The sequence below is a fragment of the Phoenix dactylifera genome, unplaced genomic scaffold (assembly GCF_009389715.1).
Source record: "Phoenix dactylifera cultivar Barhee BC4 unplaced genomic scaffold, palm_55x_up_171113_PBpolish2nd_filt_p 000213F, whole genome shotgun sequence".
Lineage (NCBI taxonomy): Eukaryota > Viridiplantae > Streptophyta > Magnoliopsida > Arecales > Arecaceae > Phoenix > Phoenix dactylifera.
This window is the reverse complement of record NW_024067724.1, coordinates 574,921-598,129: the sequence shown is the minus strand read 5'-3', so window position 1 is coordinate 598,129 and position 23,209 is coordinate 574,921. Positions and strand designations below refer to the sequence as shown.

Here is a 23,209-nt window from a genome sequence, read left to right as displayed (position 1 = left end):
GGTCAACAATTACCCACACGGCATCATTACCTCGTAGGGTTTTTGGCAAGCTAGTCACAAAGTCCATGGTGATATGCTCCCACTTCCATTGAGAAATAAGTAGAGACTGTAATGGTCCCGCGGGTCTTTGATGTTCTGCTTTTACCTGCTGATATACTAGACACTGGGCTACAAATTGAGCAATATCCTTTTTCATACCACTCCACCAAAAACGTTTCTTTAAATTCTGATACATCTTTGTGCCTCCTGGATGCATTGTATAAGCCGAGCTATGAGCCTCCTCTAAAATTTCATTTCTTAATTCTAGAACTTTAGGGACGCACAATCTGCTACCGAATCTTAAGGAACCATCTTCATGCACATGAAATTCGCTTTGGACACCAGATTCTACTGTTCCCCTTACCCTCTATAATTCTGAATCCTCTTTTTGAGATGACTTAATCCTCTCGATCAGAGTAGGCTGCACCATAAGATTAGCAAGTCGTACTCGAGGATCATGCAGTCGTACTTCAATTTCATATCTATTCGAATCCAATAAAATGTTTCTTTGTGTAGTGATCAGAGCCGCTAATTTACTTGAAGATTTTCGGCTTAGAGCATCGGCCACAATATTTGCTTTCCCCGGATGGTAATTAATAGTTAGGTCATAATCCTTTAATAGCTCTAACCATCTCCTTTGCCTCAAATTCAGCTCCTTTTGAGTATAGATATACTTCAAACTTTTGTGGTCCGTAAAAATTTCACAATGTTCACCATATAAATAGTGCCTCCATATTTTTAAAGCAAAGATCACAGCTGCTAACTCCAAATCATGAGTAGGATAATTCAGCTCATATGGTTTCAGTTGTCTTGAAGCATAGGCTATCACTTTTTCATTCTGCATAAGAACACAACCAAGGCCCCTGCATGATGCATCACTATAGATGCTGAAGCCTCCTATTCCAGATGGAAGGGCCAATATCGAAGTTGTCACCAATCGTCTTTTCAACTCCTGAAAATTCTGCTCACAATCCTCCTTCCATTTAAATTTTACTTGCTTTTGGGTTAGGCGAGATAGAGGCATGGCAATACGAGAGAATCCTTCAACGAATCTCCGATAGTATCCCGCCATTTCTAAAAAGCTGCGCACCTCGGACACATTAGTAGGTCTACTCCAATCAACTATTGCCTCTACTTTCTTTGGGTCAACAGAGATGCCATCCTTGGAGATCACGTGCCCGAGAAAGGTGATATTGTTTAACCAGAACTCACATTTCTACAACTTGCCATAAAGCTCGTTTTCTCTAAGAGTTTGCAGTATTGTCCTCAAATGTTTCTCATGCTCTTGTGGGCTTTTTGAATAGACTAGAATGTCATCAATAAACACTACCACAAATTGATCCAGATAGGGTTTAAACACCCGATTCATAAGATCCATAAAGGCTGCCGGTGCATTTGTTAACCCGAAAGGCATAACCAAAAACTTATAGTGTCCGTATCTAGTTCTGAATGCTGTCTTCGGTATGTCTTCAGCCTGTATTTTCAACTGATGATATCCGGAGCGTAGATCAAGTTTTGAGAAGATTTGTGCCCCTTGCAACTGATCGAACAAATCATTAATTCTCGGTAAAGGATATTTGTTCCGCACTGTTACTCCATTTATCTCTCGATAATCTATGCAAAGCCGGAAACTGCCATCTTTCTTTTTCACAAATAGTACAGGAGCACCCCAAGGAGAAACACTAGGCCTGATGAAACCCTTGTCCAACAGCTCCTGTAGTTGTTCCTTTAGCATTTTTAATTCAGCTGGAGCCATCCTGTATGGGGCCTTAGAAATCGGTCCAGTGCCGAGAATCAAATCAATGGAGAATTCAACCTCTCTATCAGGGGGTAATCCTGGCAAATCCTCTGGGAAGACATCAGGGAATTCCCTCACAATAGGAATGTCTTCTAGTTTGAGTTCTTCCAACTGAGGGCCCATTACCATGGCTAAAAATCCTTCATCACCCTTCCGAAGGAGTCGCTTAGCCTGTATGGCTGAGATTACTTTTGGCGGAGGTAACATTCTGTTGCCACTAAAAGTAAACTCTGGCTGACCAGAGATTTGAAATTTAACTGTTTTCTCGAAGCAGTCAACAGTAGCATGATACGCTGCCAACCAGTCCATCCCAAGGATCATGTTGAAGTCCTTCATCTCTAGAACTAGTAAATCTACTTTCATTTTCCTGCCTTCAATATTCAAGATACAATCTTTGCAGACAGAGTTAACTAAGATTACATCTCCACTAGGGGTGGAAACACAAAGTTCAGTCTCTAATGGCATAGAAATCATTGTATTATTTCTTCTAACAAAATCGACAGATATGAAAGAATGAGTAGCTCCAGGATCAATCAAAATATAGGCATTGGTGGATGAGACTTTAATCATACCTGTCACTACAGTGTTAGAGGCATTGGCATCCTATTGTGTAAGAGCATAGACTCGCCCCTGAGTTCTAGGCTTCTGTTGTCCTCCTCGTTGTTGTTCATTCTGAGATACTTGATTTGCTGGAGCTCCTGAAATAGGCTGAGACGTCTGTCGAGCCTGTTGCTCACTGCGATTAGGACAGGTATTTGCCTTGTGGCCCTGCTGGCCACATGAAAAGCAATTCTCATTGAACCAGTTGCACTCGCTCTGATAGTGGGGTCCGCCACATCTATAGCATTTCACAGTATCCTTGCGCTGAGTCTTATCATTCACAGTAGTTTGTTTCTTGGACCTGAATTCAGTATTTTTGCCATGCTTATTTTGTAACTCAGCTTGTTTGTTTCTCTTTTTCAAAATTCTTTCCATCTCTTCTTGAGTGTCATTCAAACCCCTTTCAACTACCAAAGCCTTGTTAACCACATCCTTGTAGGAAGAAAGCTCGAAGGTAGACACATGTTGTCTGATTCGGGCTCTAAGTCCACTTTCAAACTTTTCAGCTCGTTCTCTTTCATTCTCTACCTGTCCTGAGGCACCTGGCCAGTTCCTCAAACTTTGCAGCATACTCTGCGACCGTCATATTCCCCTGCTCTAACCGGGTAAACTCTCGAAATTTCTGCCGTCTCACGCTTTGGGGAATATATTTATCATGGAAAAGCTCCTTAAATCCTTCCCAAGTCAAAGATGTAGCATTCTGTCCCATCTTTCCTCTTTCCACATTCCACCAAATATCCGCTTTTCCCAGCAGCATAAATGTAGCAAAAGTGACCCTATCCTCATCAGGGCATCTCAGGGCATTGAAAACTTTTTCCATTTCATTCAGCCAAGTCTCGGCCTCTAAAAGGTCAGAAGTGCCTTTAAAAGCTGAAGGTGCAAACTTTTTGAATTCTGCCAAACTGACATGATGCTCTTGCCGACTTGTAGCCCCCTGTAGATACTGAGGAGACACCTACTGCTGGTGATGTTGTAACTGTTGTTGCATAAATTGTTGCTGCTGTTCCATAAAGCGTTGTTGCATCTCCATCATTCTCATCATGTCTGAACGGGAAGTAGCTTGTTGTTGCATCATTGTTTGCATCATCTGAGAAGCACTCAGTGGTTCATTAGGCTGAATTCCAGGCTCACCCGAGGTTCCTGTCCTTGGAGTTTCCGGGGTTCCCATTTTCAGAGCACTACCAACAGGGTTGACGTGGTGTTCCTGCGGGTGCATACTCCTGGCCGGCGAGGGTGGAGCACCTTCTTGTTGTTCGGAGGGCGTCCAAGTAGCGGAGCCATCGACAAAGTGAGTCGGCCTCCTATTACGCCCACGTCCACTCCCTCGTGCCATATCAACCTACACAAGTTACTTTTAACATTTTAAGATTGCAAAAAATGTATCTATGGGGTACTTTAGTAAGTCATTTAATATTCTTCCCCCACTCACTCTCACCTGAACCTAAACCCTAGGATACCTTAACCTTAAGCTCTGATACCACTCTGTCACGCCCTGAACCCGCGCCCGAGTCCGGTACGCGACCGGCCGCATGAGCCCTAGAGCAGTGCCCTAAAAATCATGCAAGGCCTATGATTAACAAAAATTCTAATAAATCCATAATTAACTTAGTAATTCAAATAGGCAAGTCCGACATGTCCAAATAAACAAATTAGTTCAATTACAAGATCTTCAAATGTCATCGTCATCAAGGAAGCATAAACAAACTAACTAGCTAATGACTTTGATACTTGCACTCTGCGCCCATCCCATCCAAATCTAAGCATCCTGCAACTCTGATAAAAAGAAAAAAGACAAGGGAATGAGCTTTACAGCCCAGTAAGAATCCCTACACATCCACACCAACACAATAATAATATAAATCAGAAAACTACGACAAGTCGATGCACATATCATGAAGTCATAAACTGGCTATCAAAGCTCAAATAATCAATATAAGTATGTACATCAAACATCAATAAAAGTCCAGCCACACAAGAATGATATAGCATATGATAGCTCATAAACTTGTATTATAGTTTCAATGCCTTTTCTTCAACTTGATCCGGATCAATTATCTCTCCGACTTTGGGTCAAATCTCGGTCACATTTCTCAGCCTGTAGTGGGGCTACCAAATTATCACATTTTCAGCCTGTGGCAGGGCCTGCACATTATAGTTCCACATTTCTAGCCTGTGATGGGGCCTGCCAAAGTACCACATTTCTTAGCCTGTGACAGGGCCTGTCATAATAACAAGATAAATCCAAAGTCCCTTTTCATACAATCCAGTTACATCCACACATCAATCCTTTTCATTTATTTATTTATTTATTCATTTCCGGCTTTAGACTAACCACGATCATGTTTCCAGCCCGTGATGGGGCAACAAATATCACGTGGTTAGTTTAGAGCACCACATCCATCAGTCCAATCATGTAGGTGTAGGTTATGCACATATATACATCCATCATAGTACTAACCATAGGCCGACACAATCAAAACATAATTTAATATAAAATTATTTTTGCTGTCTGGATCATAGCATATATCAAACATTTATAGTGTAAAAATATTTATAACATGCAAGATTGGCGTACAAGGATTCTTATCTTTGTTGAAAGTTTAGACAACCAATCACCCGCCCTCACGGCGATAAAGAAACGAAATGCATAGAATCCTGCTCAACGTCCTCTCGTCCAACAGATTGTTCCCCTACAGAACCAAGTAAGTATTAAAATTTACTCAAGATGAATAACAACCCAGAACCCTCAAAATAATGATCTCCCCAGATCTAAGTTGAGAGAGAGAGAACCCCCAACTAGAGATAATCTAGAGAGAGAGAAGAGAAGGTTAAAGACAAGTGGCTCTCCCTCCCTCTCTCTCTCTCCCTCTCCTTCTTCCTATTCTCCTCGTGGGCATGTTCGGTGGCAGTGGCCACCTGTGGCCGGCGACCCCAGCGGTCAACAGTCCCCAACGTGGTGCCGGCCATGCACCACGCCCGGTGACGGCCGGCCACACTCCACCCCCGACGACGGCGGTCGAACGGGAGGAGAAGCATGGCGACCGAGCTTCTTGTCTCCAAATCCCACGGCTCGCCGGCCGAATTCAAGAGGAATAAAGATCCAGAGATCGAGAAAAGAGGAGGGACGACTCACCTTGCCTCCGGCGAGATCCTCCCGGCTGGATCGACGGCGACCGCTCCGATTCCTCCCGCGGCAAGGTAAAACCCAATCTCTCTTCTCTTTTTTGTGTGTGTGTGTGTGGAAGCCTCTCGGCTAATGCCCTAGGTAGAGAAAGGAGGAGATCCTCACCTGATATGGTAGGGTTTTATCACCCTATAGCCTCCCTTCCGATGGATTCGGGGGGAGGGGAGAAGAATTTGGAAACAGGGGAGGGAGACTCCCGAACAGGGGAGGGAGCCAATCAGGAGTCTCCCTCCCCCCTTTCTCGTGCGTTGGGCCGCCTTGCTTAGAGGCCGGCCCAACCACATGCGGGCCTTTACACATAGGATGCAGCAGACGGTGCAGACAGCCCAAACCATCACCAGATATATTGATAATTATATATGGATCCTTTCACTAATGAGGCATGCAGGGGAAGATCTTGAGATCATGAATCACATAGTATGCTACCAATTACGTTGCACTTGATAATATTCTTGATAAGAAAGCCGCTATATATCAGATGTTTGTCAGTCCCATGTAACAAAAAAGTAGATATGTGATGGCCATCACTGAAGGAAGCATTGTCGAGGACTTGGTGATAAGCAAACATTCTGGCAGTGGGCCACTATGATAGTGAATGCTATCATACCATTGTATGAAGTGCTTCAGACCGTGGACAACAAGAGGTACCCCCAGATGGGCTTCTTGTATGACATGATGGAGAGAGCAAAGATTCCAATCCAAGAGGCAAATCTGACGTATGCCCGAAAGTACATCGACATCATTGAGCGGCGGTGGGACTACCAAATTGATAGGAACTTGCATCTAGCATGTAAGTAAGAACATTAAAAATTAGATTGCTCCTGTACTTGTACAATTTTACTAAGACAATAACGAATTCTATCAACATCATACTATCTGAACCCTCGATTTCAGTACACCATAGCTGGAATCGATATAGATGATGAATTTTTTGTCGCTCTACGTAAGTTAATTTAAGTGATATATGTAAGTTAACTTGTATCTTCAATTATGAACATATTACAACGCGGTTCTTTTTTACAGACCAAAATATTTAAATAGGGCACTAGCAGCTTTGGAGTCTCGGCAGCTGTCGTAAGTAAGAAAAGTATAAAACCAAATATATTACACATTAGGAGGACATTTACCTGGCGTTAGATAGTTACTAATATGATACGATTTTACCCGGGGCACGATAGACACCGCATGCATGTATGGCAGACCATACAGACATGCAAGACTGCGAATCATATAAAAGCAATGACAAATCTTTAAAATATATTTAAGCATTAATTTTTCAAATAGTTCTTAAAAGAGTTTCAAAGTAACATGTGCTAAAATAAATCAAATAACCTAACTAGTCTAACTAATCTAACTAAAATACCAATAACGAAAAGAAACTTCAGAAATCTAGCGCACTCCCGAGTCCGTACGACCATGCTTCTGGATCTAAAAAACAGAGAATATGATAATGAGCTACACTAGCCTAGTAAGCAACATAATACCCCAAAGTAGGGTCAAATCCTGCCAAATATCTTATTAAAGCACAAAATAATGACTGAAAAATAAAATATCAGTAGAACTTAATTTGCTTTTGAAATTTATTATCATTTTCATAAATTAAATTTTGATACCAGAATTCCGACATCAATAGGCTATGACCATGTAATCTAGTAGTATGGGTTGTACAAAGTACCAAAAACCACTCTTATTAACCACCGGTAGCAATAGTGCCCAAATACTACTATTCTAATCACCAGTGATGCAGTATCGAAATCAGTTCTTTACCGATTATAAGTCGACATGGCTAACGAATAATCCCCATGGTCGTGGCGAGATCATAACCATGCTGAGAATACATACATACAAAATAGATAACTTGCCCAGTCCAATTTTTCAAATTTTATAACATATAACATAATTTTAAAATAATTTTTAACATGCCTGACCTAGACTCTTTTAAATTAAATCAAATAATTGACTAAATCAAATAACTAACTTGGACTCCCTCTTGACTTTGGACTCTTCATGACATTCATCTTTGAAGGAGTCAACAATTAATAGAAAGAAGGAAAACATGTGACTTGAAGAGGCTTGTGCACGACCAAAGAAAGGCTTCGCACACGCCCAAAGGAGGTCTTCGCGTTCCCCTAAATTCCATCCTAATTTTAGACATTGAATGGGTCAATAACTAAGTAACTAAGACTTCAAAATAGCTAGGACTCTTTCTAACTTTAGACTAAAAATTCAGAACTCAATCATTGGACACGCCCAATGTTGGACCCAACTCTTTAATTTAAGACTCCTAATTATTTAGACTTTTTAATTGACACATGACTAAGAGTCCAAATCAGCAAGGACTCTCTCACATGACACATGGACCTATTACAACGACTTCAAATAAATTAGGACTCTTCAATGCCACTAGGACTTAATGTAATTGGGTGTTGAAATACTAGGACCCAATGTGACTAGACATGACCCAAATAAAAGGACTCAATCCTTGCATGCCCAAGGTGATTTGAGCTCAGCGCTCCTACATCACCCCTGCTCTTTAAGGGCTGTTACCCCTGGTGATTATGCTCAAATTTCATCTTTTGGGCCTTGAAACGAGCTACTGAAACAAAAAGTTTTCTTTTTAGGGAAGATTTTGACTATGCATATCTTCCGATCCAAGAAGAATGTAGTAGAGCGACAAAAAGCAAAGTTGATGCAAAAATCAAAATTTATGTTTTATTTTTTTTTTTACTTTTTTTGAGTTTATTTCTACTAGTTATGTTTATTTTATGAAAGAGTCATATTAGAACTAAGAAGAGGAATCTAATTCAAATTATATAAGGGCGAACCTCATTATTATAAATAGAGGCTATGTACCATGGTTTTAGATTATTAATGAAAAAAGAAAAACTTAAGCCCTACTTTTGTAATTTTTCCATCTTCTTTTAAATTTCTTTTGAGAGATTCGAGTTGAACGACTTGAAGAAATTTTTCCTTCTTTTCGATCAGATCATAGGAAGGATATAGAAGCTAAATTCGGCTCTGAGCCTCTATAAATTATTGTATTTGCTATGTTTGTGATTGTTTTTTTTTTTTTTTTGCTTAGGCACGTGTGAGTACGTCACACCTGGCACCACCCCGACTCCTAGAGGTCCAAGAAGCGTTCCTATGCCTCATGTCCAAGCAGTGGCCGAGCCACATTTTAATCAATGCCACATCGACTCGAATTTGAGACCATGAAGATAGAAATTTCGCCCAGTACCACTGGACACCTTGAGATTGTTTTGATCTTGTGCTTCTTGTTATTGATATTTTTGCTGCACATAATAACTTATACACCTCTTCACACCACCCATTGTATCTTGTCATATATACAATGTTATGAAGGTGATCAAGAAACAGGTGTCTACAAAAAATTTAGGGTGTAAAATGTAAATTGATTCATCTAGACTCGCTGGATTTGGACATATTTAGCCAAACTTCACCCAAACCGAGATCCACCCCCGGACCCCCCTGCTCGAAGCAGCAGCAGACCAAGTTATCTGCGAAGTCCCCCAAAACGAAGAGAAGACGAACGAAGCCAGAGAGTGCAGCGATCGTAGTTGGAAAGGGAAGACACTAGGATAGAGGGAGGCCTTTGGGATGGCTCGCAAGAAGGGAGGAGACGAGCCCGCGAGAGAGAGCTCGATGCCTGCTCCCTCTCTAAGCGATGCGTTGCTCTTCACCACCTTATGCATTGTTGGCCTCCCCGTCGACGTCCTCGTAAAGGACGGCTCCGTCTATTCCGGCGTCTTCCACACCGCCTGCCTCCAGGACGGCTACGGTGAGAACCCCCCGCCTCTCGACCAAGCTCCAATTTTTCCCATCCCATTTCTTCTTAAAATCCAGAAGTCTTTGTGATCTAACGACCGAACTCTTTCTTGTTTTTATTGGATTGATTACATTATTTTGTGCTAAGGTTGTCATCACTCTTGATCTGTATCTACAAATTGATGAACAAATCAGATTTGAGGTTATTTTTTGGATTTCTGAGATAATTTTGATTGGATTGATCGAATTTGGTGGAATTTGGCATTGTTTAGGTGTTGTATTGAAGAAAGCAAGGAGGATAGGAAAAGGGAAGTGCGATGCGAGTTTACCAACAGGAGCTGTTATAGATACTCTTATTCTGCTGTCTGCTGACCTTGCTGAAATTGTTGTCAAGGTAGATCACATGCTTTTTATGCCATAAAAGAACTTCCTTTTGATGATTACCTTACGTGCTATAATTGACATTGACTGCACTCTCTCTGCAGGATTTTCTACTGCCCGCAGAAGGAATTGTTGGTAGTGCTATTGATGATGGTGTGGAGGTGGCTGCTAGGGACATCGTGTCCCAAGCTTGTGCTGGGGAGCTGGAAGGGGGCGCAGACATAATCAGATCTGACAGTGTTACTTCCATTGGGTATGTAGTGGAGGGGATCTTTTCATATGTTGTTGGGTTTTTGCATACATGCACATCACTGCCTACGTATTCTTGTGCTGATTATTATTCATTAATTTACAACTGTTTTGGAGTCATGGATCATGCATTGAATACTTCGATTTTCCAATAAATTTTGCAATAACTAGAAGGGCTACAATTTTTAATGAATTGTTTGGTTAATGCCATAGAAGAATAGGGTCATTGACATCTTGAAGTACTTCGTGAACAAAGATATGTGCATAGCAAAGTGCAGAATCTTAGGTCAGGAACATGAGTAGGAAGGCAACACTTCTAAACATTTAGAATGTAGGTAAGCTGATGCAGCCTGATTTAGGGTTGCAGGCTTTTAAATCAAAAGGCAGTGCATATTTGGTCCAATAATAGTCAATATTTTTTTGCCTTTTGAGTTGCAGGGAGTTAATTCAAAGAGAATTAGGGGCCTTTCGCAATTAATTTGATATTTAAGGATTAATTTAATGTTTAATATGTCTGTTAGATCAGAAATTAAGATTAGATTTTACCATGACCATCATCGGTAAATTTTGGTCTGGATTTTTTATTATCTTGTTTGGAGTTTATCAGTCATTTTTGGGAAGCCCAGCCACTGTCAACGATTATTACCTTAAGAAATAATTAAAGAGGGGGTTTTTTTTGGGGGGGGGGGGGGGGGGGAGCATGACCTCCATGTCTCACCTGTGCCTAAGAAGGGCATTCAATTTCTCTGTGGCACTGAAAAGGAAGGAAAAGGGGCACAAATGCAGAACAAAGTAGGAAAAAAGGGAGAAATAGGAAGATGGGAAGAGAAAACTAAAGAAATCAACTAAAAGAAAAGAAAGAAAAGAAAATGTGGCTGGCATTTTGTTGCTGACTGTCCCACTCCTTTCTCCCCTGCCTCTCTCTCCCTCGATCTATCCTCACTTCTCACCTTAGTCATCGAATGAAGTCCAACTCCAGTTTTTGTAGGACAAGTACCAGGTCAATTTTGTGATATAAAAGGAGGAAAAGGACAGGTGCAAGGAAGTTTTTACTAGTGCTGATAGACATTCAATGGAATCATATGTCATCACGTTTCCTACATAGGTTAGGACTTAGGATAGCTTGTATATATGGTAACCATTGTAGAGTGATATTCCTCTTCTCTAACATACTTCTCCCTCCTCTAAATTTATGCTGGTTCTTTTATCCCTTTTATCGTGGTATTGATCTCTTAAATTATGCATATTTTGTAATCTTGTCATAATTAATTGTGTGATCTGTACATGATCAATGTAGCCCATACTCTAAACCTACCTTGCCCTCCCCAGAGCAAGTTGACATAGCCTATCCTAACTTGACCCAATCCAATCCAGCCAACGTAACCTTACTTTCGTCATTCTAGCTAGCTCAACTGAAGTTGTGTTTGACCAGAAATCATGGACTTGGTTTTGGTTAGGTTGTCTGTCTGGGTTGGGTTATGTTTGGATAGGCTAGTTCAGAGGGTATGTGTCAGTCCTTAAGGAGACCTGACCCAGCTCCAAGCTGTAGCCCTAATTATGGACATTCATACAGTAGTAGTATCTGGGATTCTTTTGTAGTGGATGCGATGTTTTTATATGTTGTTGGGTCTTTGCATACATGCACATCATCGCCTACATATTCTTGTGCTGATTATAATGCATTAATTTACAACTGTTTTGGAGTCATGGTTCACGCATCGAACTTCTTGATTTTCAAATAGATTTTGCAATAACTAGAAGGGCTATATTTTTAAATGAATTGTTTGGTTAATGCCATAGAAGAGCAGGGTCATTGACATCTTGGAGTACTTCATGAGCAAAGATATGTGCATAGCAAAGTGCAGAATCTTGGGTCGGGAACATGAATAGGAAGACAACACTTTTAAACAATGCTCAGTACTGATGTGGTATACTTTATGGGTATTGTACATCTTGACATTCTAACCCTTGTTTGAGAATAAATTTAGAATTATTAAGGTAATAAATCTGTAGGGCGAACTTCATGTGGAGTTAACAGCTCTTTTACTTGTAAATAGGGTCTTGAAGGACATAGGAAGGTCTTGGCATCAGATCTCTCAAATGTATGAATTATTATCATTTTGAAAAGTGGCTCAAGAAGTTTCTGAAATATTTATTGATATCCCATGACAAATACTGGAAACCATTGCCTTTAATAAAGGACTTTTCAATCATTTTGAAAGCCATTCTAAAATGCATAAAATTGCTTAGACTAGTTGACTTCCTGGTGAGAAAACAAGATAATGATATTACATCTTTTTAGAAAACATTTGGTGCCAATAGACATCTTGAACCTTTTCCATTGGCTTAGAGACATAAAAATTAGCATCCTTTCATGGCTACTTATGTACTCAATATAAGTTACAATAAAGTTGGCTACAGAGATTGTCAAGAAATCTAAAAAGAATATGTAGGAGCTGTAGATAGCTCATAACATATCGCAGGGTGAAAAAAATTTCTTAAAAAAGAAGATGATAAAAGTTGATGGAATAAAAGACTATTTTGTTTCTTAGTTTTTAACATATTACACTACAGGAATATCTGGCATTGCCAACGTTTTTTAATAAATTTTCCAACACGAAAAAGCACAGCGGGTCAGATTTTCAAATTGCAAAAGCAACGTAACAATGTCGACAATGCTACCGTGGAAAAACAATTTTACGACGCTTTTGGTTCGCTTCGTGAGTTATAACAAACGTCGCTTATAAGCATCGCTAATCACCGACGCTTTTAAATAGCGTCTCGCTAAAGCGTCTTATATTAGCGAAGCTTATTTACGTCGCTAATTAACGATGCAAATAAGAATCGCTAATGTATATTTCAATGACACTTTAAAGTATCGTAAGCATGGTCTGGCGTACCGGTCCGTACCGACCGGTACCGGATCAGCGTGGAATCCGGTACCGGTAGTTTATTGTTGAAGAACCGGTACAGGACCGGTACGGGACCGGTTCGGACCGGTCTGGGCCACCACCAGTACGTCGACCGATACCGGTACGGCGGACCTTGATCGTAAGTGTAAATTATGTTTTAATTTACTTCATGCTGTTTCTTAATTTCAAATGTGACAATTTAACTTTTATGTTGTTTTTTCAGAATTCAGATTTTTATATCGTGCATTTGTTCTGTTAGTTTAACATGAACTGCATGCACATGCTTGCTTTTTACATGCGGTATTATCCTACCTTTCCAAAGAGCACACTTGTACATAAACAAACTTAATCAATGGAAAAAAGCCAACCTCTTAAGCCATTTATGTTAAATAAATGACCATGAGATTGGGAGTTATGGCCATTATAGTAAGTCGAAACTGTCGTAGATATTTTATGATTGGTATCACACTAACCAATTCTCAAGGGTGAAAAAGATGGTTATGAACAAAGGAATACCTTTCATTTTGTGTTTATTGCGATTTATTCCACTGGTCAACAATTCCTGTATATCTGGTTTCTCTTTCTTGTTATAAAACTCTGATTGGATATGGAAACATAATAGTTTTAAATTTCTGACAATGCTGGATCAAAATCACACGCAATCTTTTCATGCATATATCTAATAAAAATATCCTAGATATGTCTTGCACAAAATTCTTTCTATCCTTCATCATGATCAAACTCACCTTGGAAAAGGATGTAGTTGTTTGTTGATAATTGCTGAGCATTCTATTCCTTTGCATTGTCTGAAGAGTATTTATGCATTTTATTCATCGATTCAGGAAGATGGACCAGATTGAAGGAAAGGAATTTCTTTCTAGTTCAAAAACTGAGGATGCAAAAGAAGTCACAGAAGTTCTAGCGAAGCCTTTGGAAAGAGATGGAAGTCAAGAAAATATATGCCTGGTGAAGGTAAGTTTTTTCAGTTCCTTGCTTATCCAATAAATGCAACTTTCACTGCTAGGTTTTGACTTTGATTGCTTCACGTTATGGTTCTGCTTAGATTATTCTGAAAATACTTATGTTAAGCTGCATTGTGGTTAAACTATTTGACGAAAGTTGGAAATGACTAATGGAACTTGTTATAATTTGGCAGATATGGATCTTTCTTTGGATAATTACTCTAAAATGTACAAGGAAGAGAGGGACATGTAATACTTTGTTAAAAAGTATTTAGATAATTAAGCCCATATTGTATTCTTGTGTCCCAACTTTTCTGCATCATTGATGCATTTTTAAATATGTTTCCACCAGCATTTGCAGTTTGAGAATATTTCATGTTTTGTCTTCTTAAAATGGTTTCCTGTTGACTATAAACCAATCTACTTATATTGGGTCTTTAATAGCCTATTCATGTTTCATTTGCTCCTTTATGTACTTAGCAGATGATAATGAAGAGGTAGGGATAAGTAGTTTATATCAACTGAAATTGTTGGTGCACATCTAGTATATTGACAGCATTTTCCTTTATTTCTACAAAAGGGTTCTTGGGTTTCTCCATAAGTGTATGTTCTGGTAGTGTCTTAATTGGATTTTCTGAAGCTCAGACTGGTGTGGTTTGCATTGACTTGATATTTGTGTACTTTCAAACAAATCACTTATATGTGCCCATTTCCAAGTATGACAAAAAAGAATAGAGCTTATGGTGGAGAATGGAATGATGAAGAAAGTACTCTAGAAAATGGATTGAATGCAGATTGGATATTAGAATATGGATAACCATGGCTGTTTTTATTTGATGAATACAAAAACGAATATGGATGTTGACCATATGGTAAAGTTTGTACATATTTATTGTAATTCGATATAGATAGGATTGTACAATATTAATATAAATTCGAGAGCTAAGCTTTGTGTATAGTATATGATTTCCACTTAATGTTTTGTTAGCTCAAAATTTTCAATCCTCCTAACTTTCTTTTGTAATTTTTCTTAAGGAAACAAATAATTACACAAGAAAACCAAGCAATAATCCCATCCACTTAATCATAAAGACTCTTTTAGTGAATCCTAATAGGTTGCTAAGCTTTTGGGTTGAAGAACTAATTGTTAACGATTCAATCTACCAAATTAAAAATGTTATTATATGAAAGAAAATTGAATTGAAAACATATTGATGCAATGGGGGTGGAAATGGATCAGATATTATCAATCTGGTTCTGTTTCCTTCTCTAAATCTAATTGGATACAGATACAAATTATGGTATCTGACAAGTTTTCATATCAATTTTTGTATCCTATAGCTCACCAATATCCAATTTGTATTTGATTATCCAGTTTCATTTGTAATTCTATCCAACGATCCAGGAGGATTACCAGACTCGATGTGGACTACTTTAGCCACTATAGAAAAGATTGGACAAGGTTTGGGAGCAAGGTTCGCAATATTCAAAAGCTGAATCAGCTGCTAAACTTCTATAGTCCATAACTTGCTTATATGATGCCCGATTTATTTATTCTTTTTTTTTGAAATCGGATAACTTTTCGAGATCTACAATGTAGTGCACCTCTTAAAGGGTGTGATGCACTTAGTGATCAGTGCCAAAGTCTATTATTTAAGCCCAGAAACAAACTAGTCAAAGCAAAATTTTCTTTCTTATGAAAGATTTTGATCAGGCTATCTCCTAATTCGGAAAGAACTAGGTAGAGCAGCTAAAGGTGAAGTCAATGTAGAAGTTGAGATCTACCTCCTATAAGATTTTCGCTTTTCATGATTATTTTCACTGGTCGTGTCTATTTTGGGAAAGCTAACTTTTTTTAACCAGAAGAGAAATCTCATCTAAATTGTATAAGGGATCTCACTAGTATAAATAGAGGTTATGTATCTCAGTGTAGGATAGATTAAATGAAAGAAAAGCAGACCTAGACCCTATTGTTGCTAATCTTTCTACTTTACTTAAATTTTCTTAGAAGATTCAAGTTGAGTGGGTTGAAGAAATTACTTTCTTCTCCCTGATCGGATCATCTAGTTTCATATAGCTATCATAAACTCCAAAAGAAAGCAAGTGATACTATCAATTTATCTTTTGTCTAATTTTCTTTCCATACAATAACATTTTTGATATGTAGATTGGATTTTTTATAATATATTTTTTAATCCAAACTTATGTAACTTAGAAAAATTACTTGGATTTATTAAAAAATTCAGATGTTTAAATGGATGTGATTTCTTGTATTGCTTCTTGTATGATAAAATAAAAAATTTGGGAGGCTTAAACACTTAGAATGAGTTAAGAAATAAAGTGAAATAATATCTTATCCATAAAGTTTAACTATTGATGTATATCCTTAATAACATCCGTATTTGTTAAGATCTATTTTGTATTTGAATCTGGTTAAGACACATACGAATACAAACATGAGCATCCGATTGATATTCATATTCCTACCATATAAAATAAATCCAGATATGGGTACACTGATTACCAAACCATATTTAGCCCTATGATGAGGGTTCTACAAGACTAAATAGGATTTTCAGAAATTTGGCTATGAATCAGATTGAGGTTTTAAATACTAATGGAATGACACAATGTCCCACTGTCCCAAGTATCGGGTCTGGACAAGTCGAGAAATGGTTTGGGACGGGACAGGACATCCACCGTTCTGAGCATCAGTATGCAGGGTGCTTCTTTCTATGGAAAAACTAGGACCGTCCTTATCCTACGGTATTTAAAATGTTAGATCAGATTATTATGGATCCGTATCTGTATTTGTTGTTCTTTGATGGATACAGATATGGATATGAATATTATTAAGATCGTAAAATTTGGCCATTGGATAAAAAGATAGATCTGGATGGATATTACTCGCTAAGTTTTTACCCTTGCTAAAAAGATCCTTATGCCAACCCATGTTAACTATCCCTTTACTTTTAGGTATTTCCCAAGTTGGGGATATCTTGCCATACACCCAAAAAAGTGAGCGAGATAGATTTATACCATATTGGGGTATAGGTCGGTGTCGGACAATATAATTCTATTTTGCCATTTTGGTGGAATAGTCTTATTCCATAGAGGGGGATTCTTTCCCTCCCAATTACTTTTGGCCTCATTCCCTTTCAAAACACACAAAAGAGTGGGAGGACAATTTCATCACGGTGAATCCCATCCAAAAAGTTATCTCATGCACTTATCCCTTTAACCAAACACAAAATATGCCTATCCCACCGAGTAAGTCATATACCTGCAATAGTATCCTAGTAATTTCTGCATATTCCTTCAAAATTTATTCCACAACCAGACACACACTTAGGTACATGAGCTATCTTGAGATAAAATTGAGGCCCAAAAGTTACCCGCCATATTATTTTCATTTTGTGCCTGCTGCATATTCTTTTGGGTTCACTTTTTAGTCCAACCTTTGTGTTCGCCACATTACCACATTTTATGAACAAAATCATCAAGTGGTAATCTACGTGTCTTGAGTGTAAACATAAAGGTAGATTCAGAACTTCCTTACATGCGCAGAGCCATCTAGTGTATGTTGAAGAATTATCATAAGTAACAGAATCTTGCTTAAGTGATTTGATCCTGTGCAATGAAGTCTATAAACAACTTTTAACTACAAAAAGGTGCTTAAACTTGCATAGAGGTGTTTCGAAAATTTTTATTGAGACTTAGCAACCAGTCAGCTGTGTTTTCCACTAAAACAAATAAGCATAAACTGATTATGTCTAGAATAGCTATGTGAAAAACAAGGAGCAACTTGTTCTTCATATAACTCATTTTCAGGCATCAAGAGCTGTCATTTTTTCCAAAACAAGTTCTATGAAGAGTAACCAACTGACCGAAGTTGGTAGAACGCATTTATTCTAGATTTTGCATAAATAAGATAATGAGAAAGCCTTTCAAGTAACTTAGGAGTTCAAGCTATAGTATATATGGTCTGCCTGGTGAAATTGCTCTTAAAGTATAATTAATCATATGTGGCCCATGGAGATGAGACAAAGCTCATTGCTCATTAATAGGTAGTAATAATGCAATAATAAGCAGGGCAACAATAAAGTTTTTAATTTTTTTCAACTACATCATTATACTTCAAATTATATATTATTTTCAATGAAATAACACCCTAACAAGCCTCAAAGCTTAGATAGTGTGGGTATTATATGAGTTTGGGAAAAAAAATTATTGTTATTTGCAAGGTACACCATCTCGGTATTGGGCCTCATACTGGTGCCACCTTGTCACTATGTTAGTATGCCCAATACGAGGGCCAGTTCAGCGTACCGAGGTTGGCTTGCCCCCTATACGGTGTATCGGTACTAATCTAGTATGGTATGGTAACCTCTCATACCGTCCGGTTCGGTACGATATGGCATAGCATGACTTGAATCATAAATAAATCCTCATAGAGGTATTGATATAAATTAATGTTTTCATAGCTTAAAAAATAGAGATGGCTAAACTTTCGTGGCTGTCCAACTTGATGGATGCTGGAGTGTGCAAGGGCTTTGAATGAAAATACTTTTACGGACTTGTTTGACAACTTAATTCATTATGTTCTTGCTTAATATAATTTTTGTTTGTCTAGGGTGTCCATGTTTATATGTCTCACTTCCTCATTATTGTCCTTGGCATGTAAAATGCATCAAGAAGATATGCTATATGTACACATCTATTCATAACTTAGACGTACTCATGTCTATGTGTATAAATAATGTTTCTAAGTGCTGCATGTATCATTACATTGCTATTTTATGTGTCATGCCACCAAGTCATTGGCACAGTGTTACATGACTTTTTTTTTACTTTTTGGTGAAACCGTGTTGCATGACTTAAACCTTGTTTACTGGCCCTGATTGATACATAATGTCTTCTGTCAATGCCAGCAAGTGGCAAGATGGGCATATGTGCTACTTTCTCACTTTAAACATATAACCCTGATTGATCCATAAGCCATTGCTTCTTCTCTATATGGTCTGCAACTCCTGGATTATTTGTTCTCTTATGGATTGATTATGATAACGAGAAAGAATTACAGATTCATCATGTGCATTAGATGGAAGGTGAAAATCTATTGTATCTGATAGCAGAAACTTCCTACAGTACTTCCAGTAAAATAATATCCTATAGTACCAGATATATTTTACAACACTTAGGGCATGTTTGGAATCTTCCTGCCAGATCTGATAGGATTGGCTAGAGAGAGATAAGGTGGAAGAAGGGAGCTAGTGAGAGAAAGGGAAGGAGAGCATGGGTGCCATGGGGCCTAATCTCCTCTGGATGAAGAGAAAGGACCTCTCGAGGTCTTTCTTTAATCCTCTGGGATCGAACCATGACCTTCTCTATGCTCTCTCTCTCTCTCTCTCTCTCTCTCTCTCTCTCTCTCTGTGTGTGTGTGTGTGTGTGTGTGTGTGTGTGTGTGTGTGTGTGTGTCTCCCCCCTTCTCCCGCTCCCTGACTTCCTCCCTCGTTGCACTATCCCTCTGCCTATCCCACCAGATCCGGCAGAATTTTGCCACATACGCCCTTAGAATATGTTGTTAAAGTGGCAGAATTTGTATCAGAATGAATAGAACACTTTAGCTTTTCGGTTTCTAATCTTTACAAACTGCTGTATCTTTGCATGACAAGTATTGACAGAATATGACACAATACGCATGGCATGCTGACCCCTGAATGACATGTGCATGATATACGACTCTTTAATAATATTTGGTATAGGTAATATGTATTTATATATGGATGTGTAATCATAGAATGTATTCTGTATACATTGTTTAAGAATATACATATGTAAATATTAAATATATGAATGCATATGTTCATATAATCGTATGTATGTGTGCATGCATGTGTATCTATAGATGTGTATATATATTTGCATTTCTCTGGGTAACATTTTGGTATATATGTATATATGTTCTTGTGTGCACACATATATTTTTGTAGACTTGTAGTTACATGAATACTGTAATGTGGCATGTCTACATGTTATTTTATATAAAATAAAGAATAAATGTTAGAAGAAGGACTTGAACCTTTGACCTTGTGGTTGACGGTCAACGAAGAAAGAGGAAATACTTGGGATCGGGAGAGGCAGGGTAAGGAAATGAATGAGATGTTAAAAGCAGGTGGAGAAACAGGAATGGTGAGGCATGCCTCATGCACGAGCACAGTAGGGACTTTGCATTTTCTAGTAGAATAGGTGTGCACACATCTATGGTCTATAGTTTGTTTGTAAATATGTATGCATGTGTATTTATAAAATTGGCGGTTTAGGGGAGAGCTGCCTAGTTGATATAGGTCCATTTGATGTGTGGAAATGTAGAACACTGCAAGTACAACAATTTAGTTGAACCTGACACAAAATTATGGAATGCCTTGTTAGAGGAACCAAAAGTGCTAGCATTGACTCTGCAACTCTCAATCATTTTAGCTACCAAGTAAGATTGATTATTAGTGCCTGTACTCTTCTTCTGAAGTGTCCCAGCTTTTTTTTTTTTTTGGCATTTTATAATATAGTATAACAATGAATCATTCTTTTAAGGTATAAATCCCCACTTTCTCATGAATAACATATTTCTTAATATATACTTCTGCATATGTGTTTGTATATGTAGGCAATATGTTATATTGCATATTTTATAGAAGTGGCCATGAGTTGGGTTTTTAGGAGATATGCCCAAAATACTCTAGAATCTAGAGCCTCTTGGCACCTTAGCATGGGTGACATTGATATAAGGTTCTGTAATTATTACCTGGGTAGGTAGATTTTTTCAGAAAGTACATCAGAGGACCTATGGCCTTTTGCATTGTACATATTGGGATTTTCACCTTTTCAATAGTTGCACATTTTGAACCTTTCCAACTTGCTTATGAAGTTCCATTTTCCTGCGCAAGTTTGCTTTTTATGTATGTAACGGTACCTTGTCCACAAATGTTGACCTTCTTGTTTGGGAGGACTAGAGATGCTGGAGGTGGAAGTATGATAGAGGTGTCTTGAAGTTCTGTGCCTTTGTGATTAATATTGGCCTTTGCTCCCCCCCCCCCCCCCCCCCCCGCCCCCTCTCTGCAAATTCAGTTTTTTAATGGATAATTCTTATCTATGGGATCACTTTGAAACAGGATTGGCTTCTTCTCCACCACAAATTCATGCCGTGATGCAGTAGGGAGTTAGGATCAAGTATTTCATCTCTTGATAGAGGCTTCTGCATCTGTTTCCTCTTCTTGCTTAAAGCATGCCTTGATAATAATAAAAGGATTAAGAATCGAACCTATTACCATTTTCTTGTCGTGGCCTGATTGGGTGAAAGAGACCTGCAGGATTTGAGAAAATAATAAAGGATAAATGTCATGAATGTCTTAGGGAGTCTCAGAGGGTTGGTGTGCTACTGGGTTTCATTTAGTGCCAAAGGCTGTGTGGGATACTGGGTTTCTTCTTCCTGGTTTCAGACACTTGGGGTTGTTTTGTTTCCTTTTTGGAGATCCAATGTTATGTATATGTTCTTCCATCTATGACCTTGTAGAGCCTAACATCGCAAACAGTTTTTTTCATCTTTCATCCTGCTTCTTAGCAAAATTCGGTTTTGCAATCAAGTAAAGTGGATTATTTGCATCATTAAAGGGCAGCCCAGTGCATGAGAGTGATGCCATTATAGGGTCTGGGGAGGGTCAGATGTACTTAGCCTTACCCCTGCAGAGGGTTTTTCTGTCTTGAACCCATGACCTTCAGATTACAATGGAGATGACTTACTGTTGGCTCATATTAAGAGTTTAAATTGTTTATCTTATTATTTTTGCTCTAGCATTCACTACTATGTATATTCTGCTCCACATATTATCATTTCCTTTTATATGGATATGTGATCATCTGTTATTTGGATATTTTTAAAGTCACAGGTTGAAGAACCATATCTTATGCCGATTGTTTCCATCCATGACAGGTGAGATTTGTCAGTATGTCAAATATGTCACTCAATTTGTATATCCCTAATCATATAAGGTCCAATAAACTGCAATTGCATTTGTGCTTCTCAATCATGCGACATTATCTTTTCACTTTTAACACCTCACCTCTGGTTTTTAAACTATTTTCTCTGCTGCAGACAGGTCATGGCATGCAGAGGACAAGGGAAAGGGGATTGTAATCATATTGATGAGGTTCTTGTTGCATTCATGTTATCTTGAAGCAGATATAATTTGACATCATCTTCTCTTTAATCACTAATATTCATATTCCTTATGTTGATTATGTATTTATATCCTTCTTTGTTTTGTTCAGATGGTGCATGAAGGGCATTGTCTGAGTCCTAGTTGTAAGTCACTATAGTTCCCTTCTTCTTGAATCATTTAATGGTTTATCCATCCACAATTACAAGAATAATTTTTCTTTGTATATTTTTGGTCATATTTTGCATATGGGTATTTGATCAGCTTGGGAGCTTTTCAGCTTAATACTTGTTCCGTGCATGCAGATGGAGTGGGATGTGATAGTCTTGCTACCGTGCCTGCCTGGAAGGGAGTCATTGAGAGTGAAAGTCCTGCTCGTACAATTTCTCCATCATCATATGCTAACTCTTCGGCTATTTCCACCTCCTCCACTTCAGTTTTATATAATAAAGCCTCTTCATACCTCAGTCAATCAGAGTCTACCATTTTGTCGGCACCTAAAAAGAGTACACTAGGCACTATTAGTGCTAAGGTGAGGCTATTTGTCATACTTCGGCTGAAAATCCTTAAGATGCAAGCCATATTTGAACAGAAGTTTATAAGATCATTCTCCAAAATCTTTTTAATTTAAAATTGATAGTTGGAAAAGCTATTTATGGAATGAGTCATGTCCTAGAATCACACCAATCAGATAATAATGTCTATTCAAACACAATGATCATGTCTATTTGAATGCACTATTTGCTGTATTTTCAGAAAAAAGAAAAAGAAAAAGCAGCAGTTCATGAAATGTCCTATATTTGTTCATGGTTACTGGTTATGTGTCATGTTGTGTCCTACCTAATAGGCAGTCACATGTGAAAAACATGGACAAATGGTGAGGGTAAGGTGATGAATAACTAAAATTGTTTCTGAAAGTAATGATTTTGGGATCCATCTATTAGATTGATCTATCTGTTGGACATTTGAAACCTGGATACTGGTGCACTACTTGGATATTAATTTTCCCTGATTTATGTGGTTGTACTACCAGGAAATTTGAGTGAATGGGTCAGTTCATCTGTGATCTGCTTACATGCGAACAT

At 38.3% G+C, this 23,209-nt stretch overlaps 2 protein-coding genes across 8 annotated transcripts in view; one reads left to right on the top strand and one right to left on the bottom strand.

Annotated features, from left to right (window-relative positions):
• Positions 1–2,440: 2,440 nt before the first annotated feature.
• Positions 2,441–3,257, bottom strand: LOC120105160. The gene is made up of 2 exons (XM_039117377.1): positions 2,980–3,257; positions 2,441–2,738 (listed from the first exon to the last, which is right to left on the bottom strand). Exons 1-2 carry the CDS (start codon positions 3,255–3,257, stop codon positions 2,441–2,443), a joined length of 576 nt encoding a protein of 191 aa, XP_038973305.1.
• A 5,814-nt stretch (positions 3,258–9,071) lies between these two features.
• LOC103720978 overlaps positions 9,072–23,209 on the top strand; it is a 30,689-nt gene continuing 16,551 nt past the window's right edge. For 3 of the 7 annotated variants that reach the window (XM_017846150.3, XM_017846149.3, XM_008810970.4), the window contains exons 1-8: positions 9,076–9,420; positions 9,680–9,801; positions 9,893–10,041; positions 13,792–13,921; positions 21,849–21,898; positions 22,061–22,115; positions 22,237–22,270; positions 22,430–22,656. In XM_017846150.3, coding sequence (XP_017701639.2) covers positions 9,240–9,420; positions 9,680–9,801; positions 9,893–10,041; positions 13,792–13,921; positions 21,849–21,898; positions 22,061–22,115; positions 22,237–22,270; positions 22,430–22,656 — 948 coding nt within the window. In that variant the 5' untranslated portion in view covers positions 9,076–9,239. Of the gene's footprint in view, positions 9,421–9,679; positions 9,802–9,892; positions 10,042–13,791; positions 13,922–21,848; positions 21,899–22,060; positions 22,116–22,236; positions 22,271–22,429; positions 22,657–23,209 lie in introns of all 7 variants that reach the window. The other 4 variants (XM_017846152.3, XM_008810973.4, XM_008810971.4 and 1 more) reach the window with 4 other exon arrangements.

Bases quoted from the DNA above. Each gene is read 5' to 3' on its own strand.
- LOC120105160 (XM_039117377.1), bottom strand. From the start codon at position 3,257: ATGGAAAAAGTTTTCAATGCCCTGAGATGCCCTGATGAGGATAGGGTC. The intron at 2,739-2,979 runs GTGCCTCAGGAC...TACTGAATTCAG, and splicing joins AAGTTTGAGGAACTGGCCAG to GTCCAAGAAACAAACTACTG.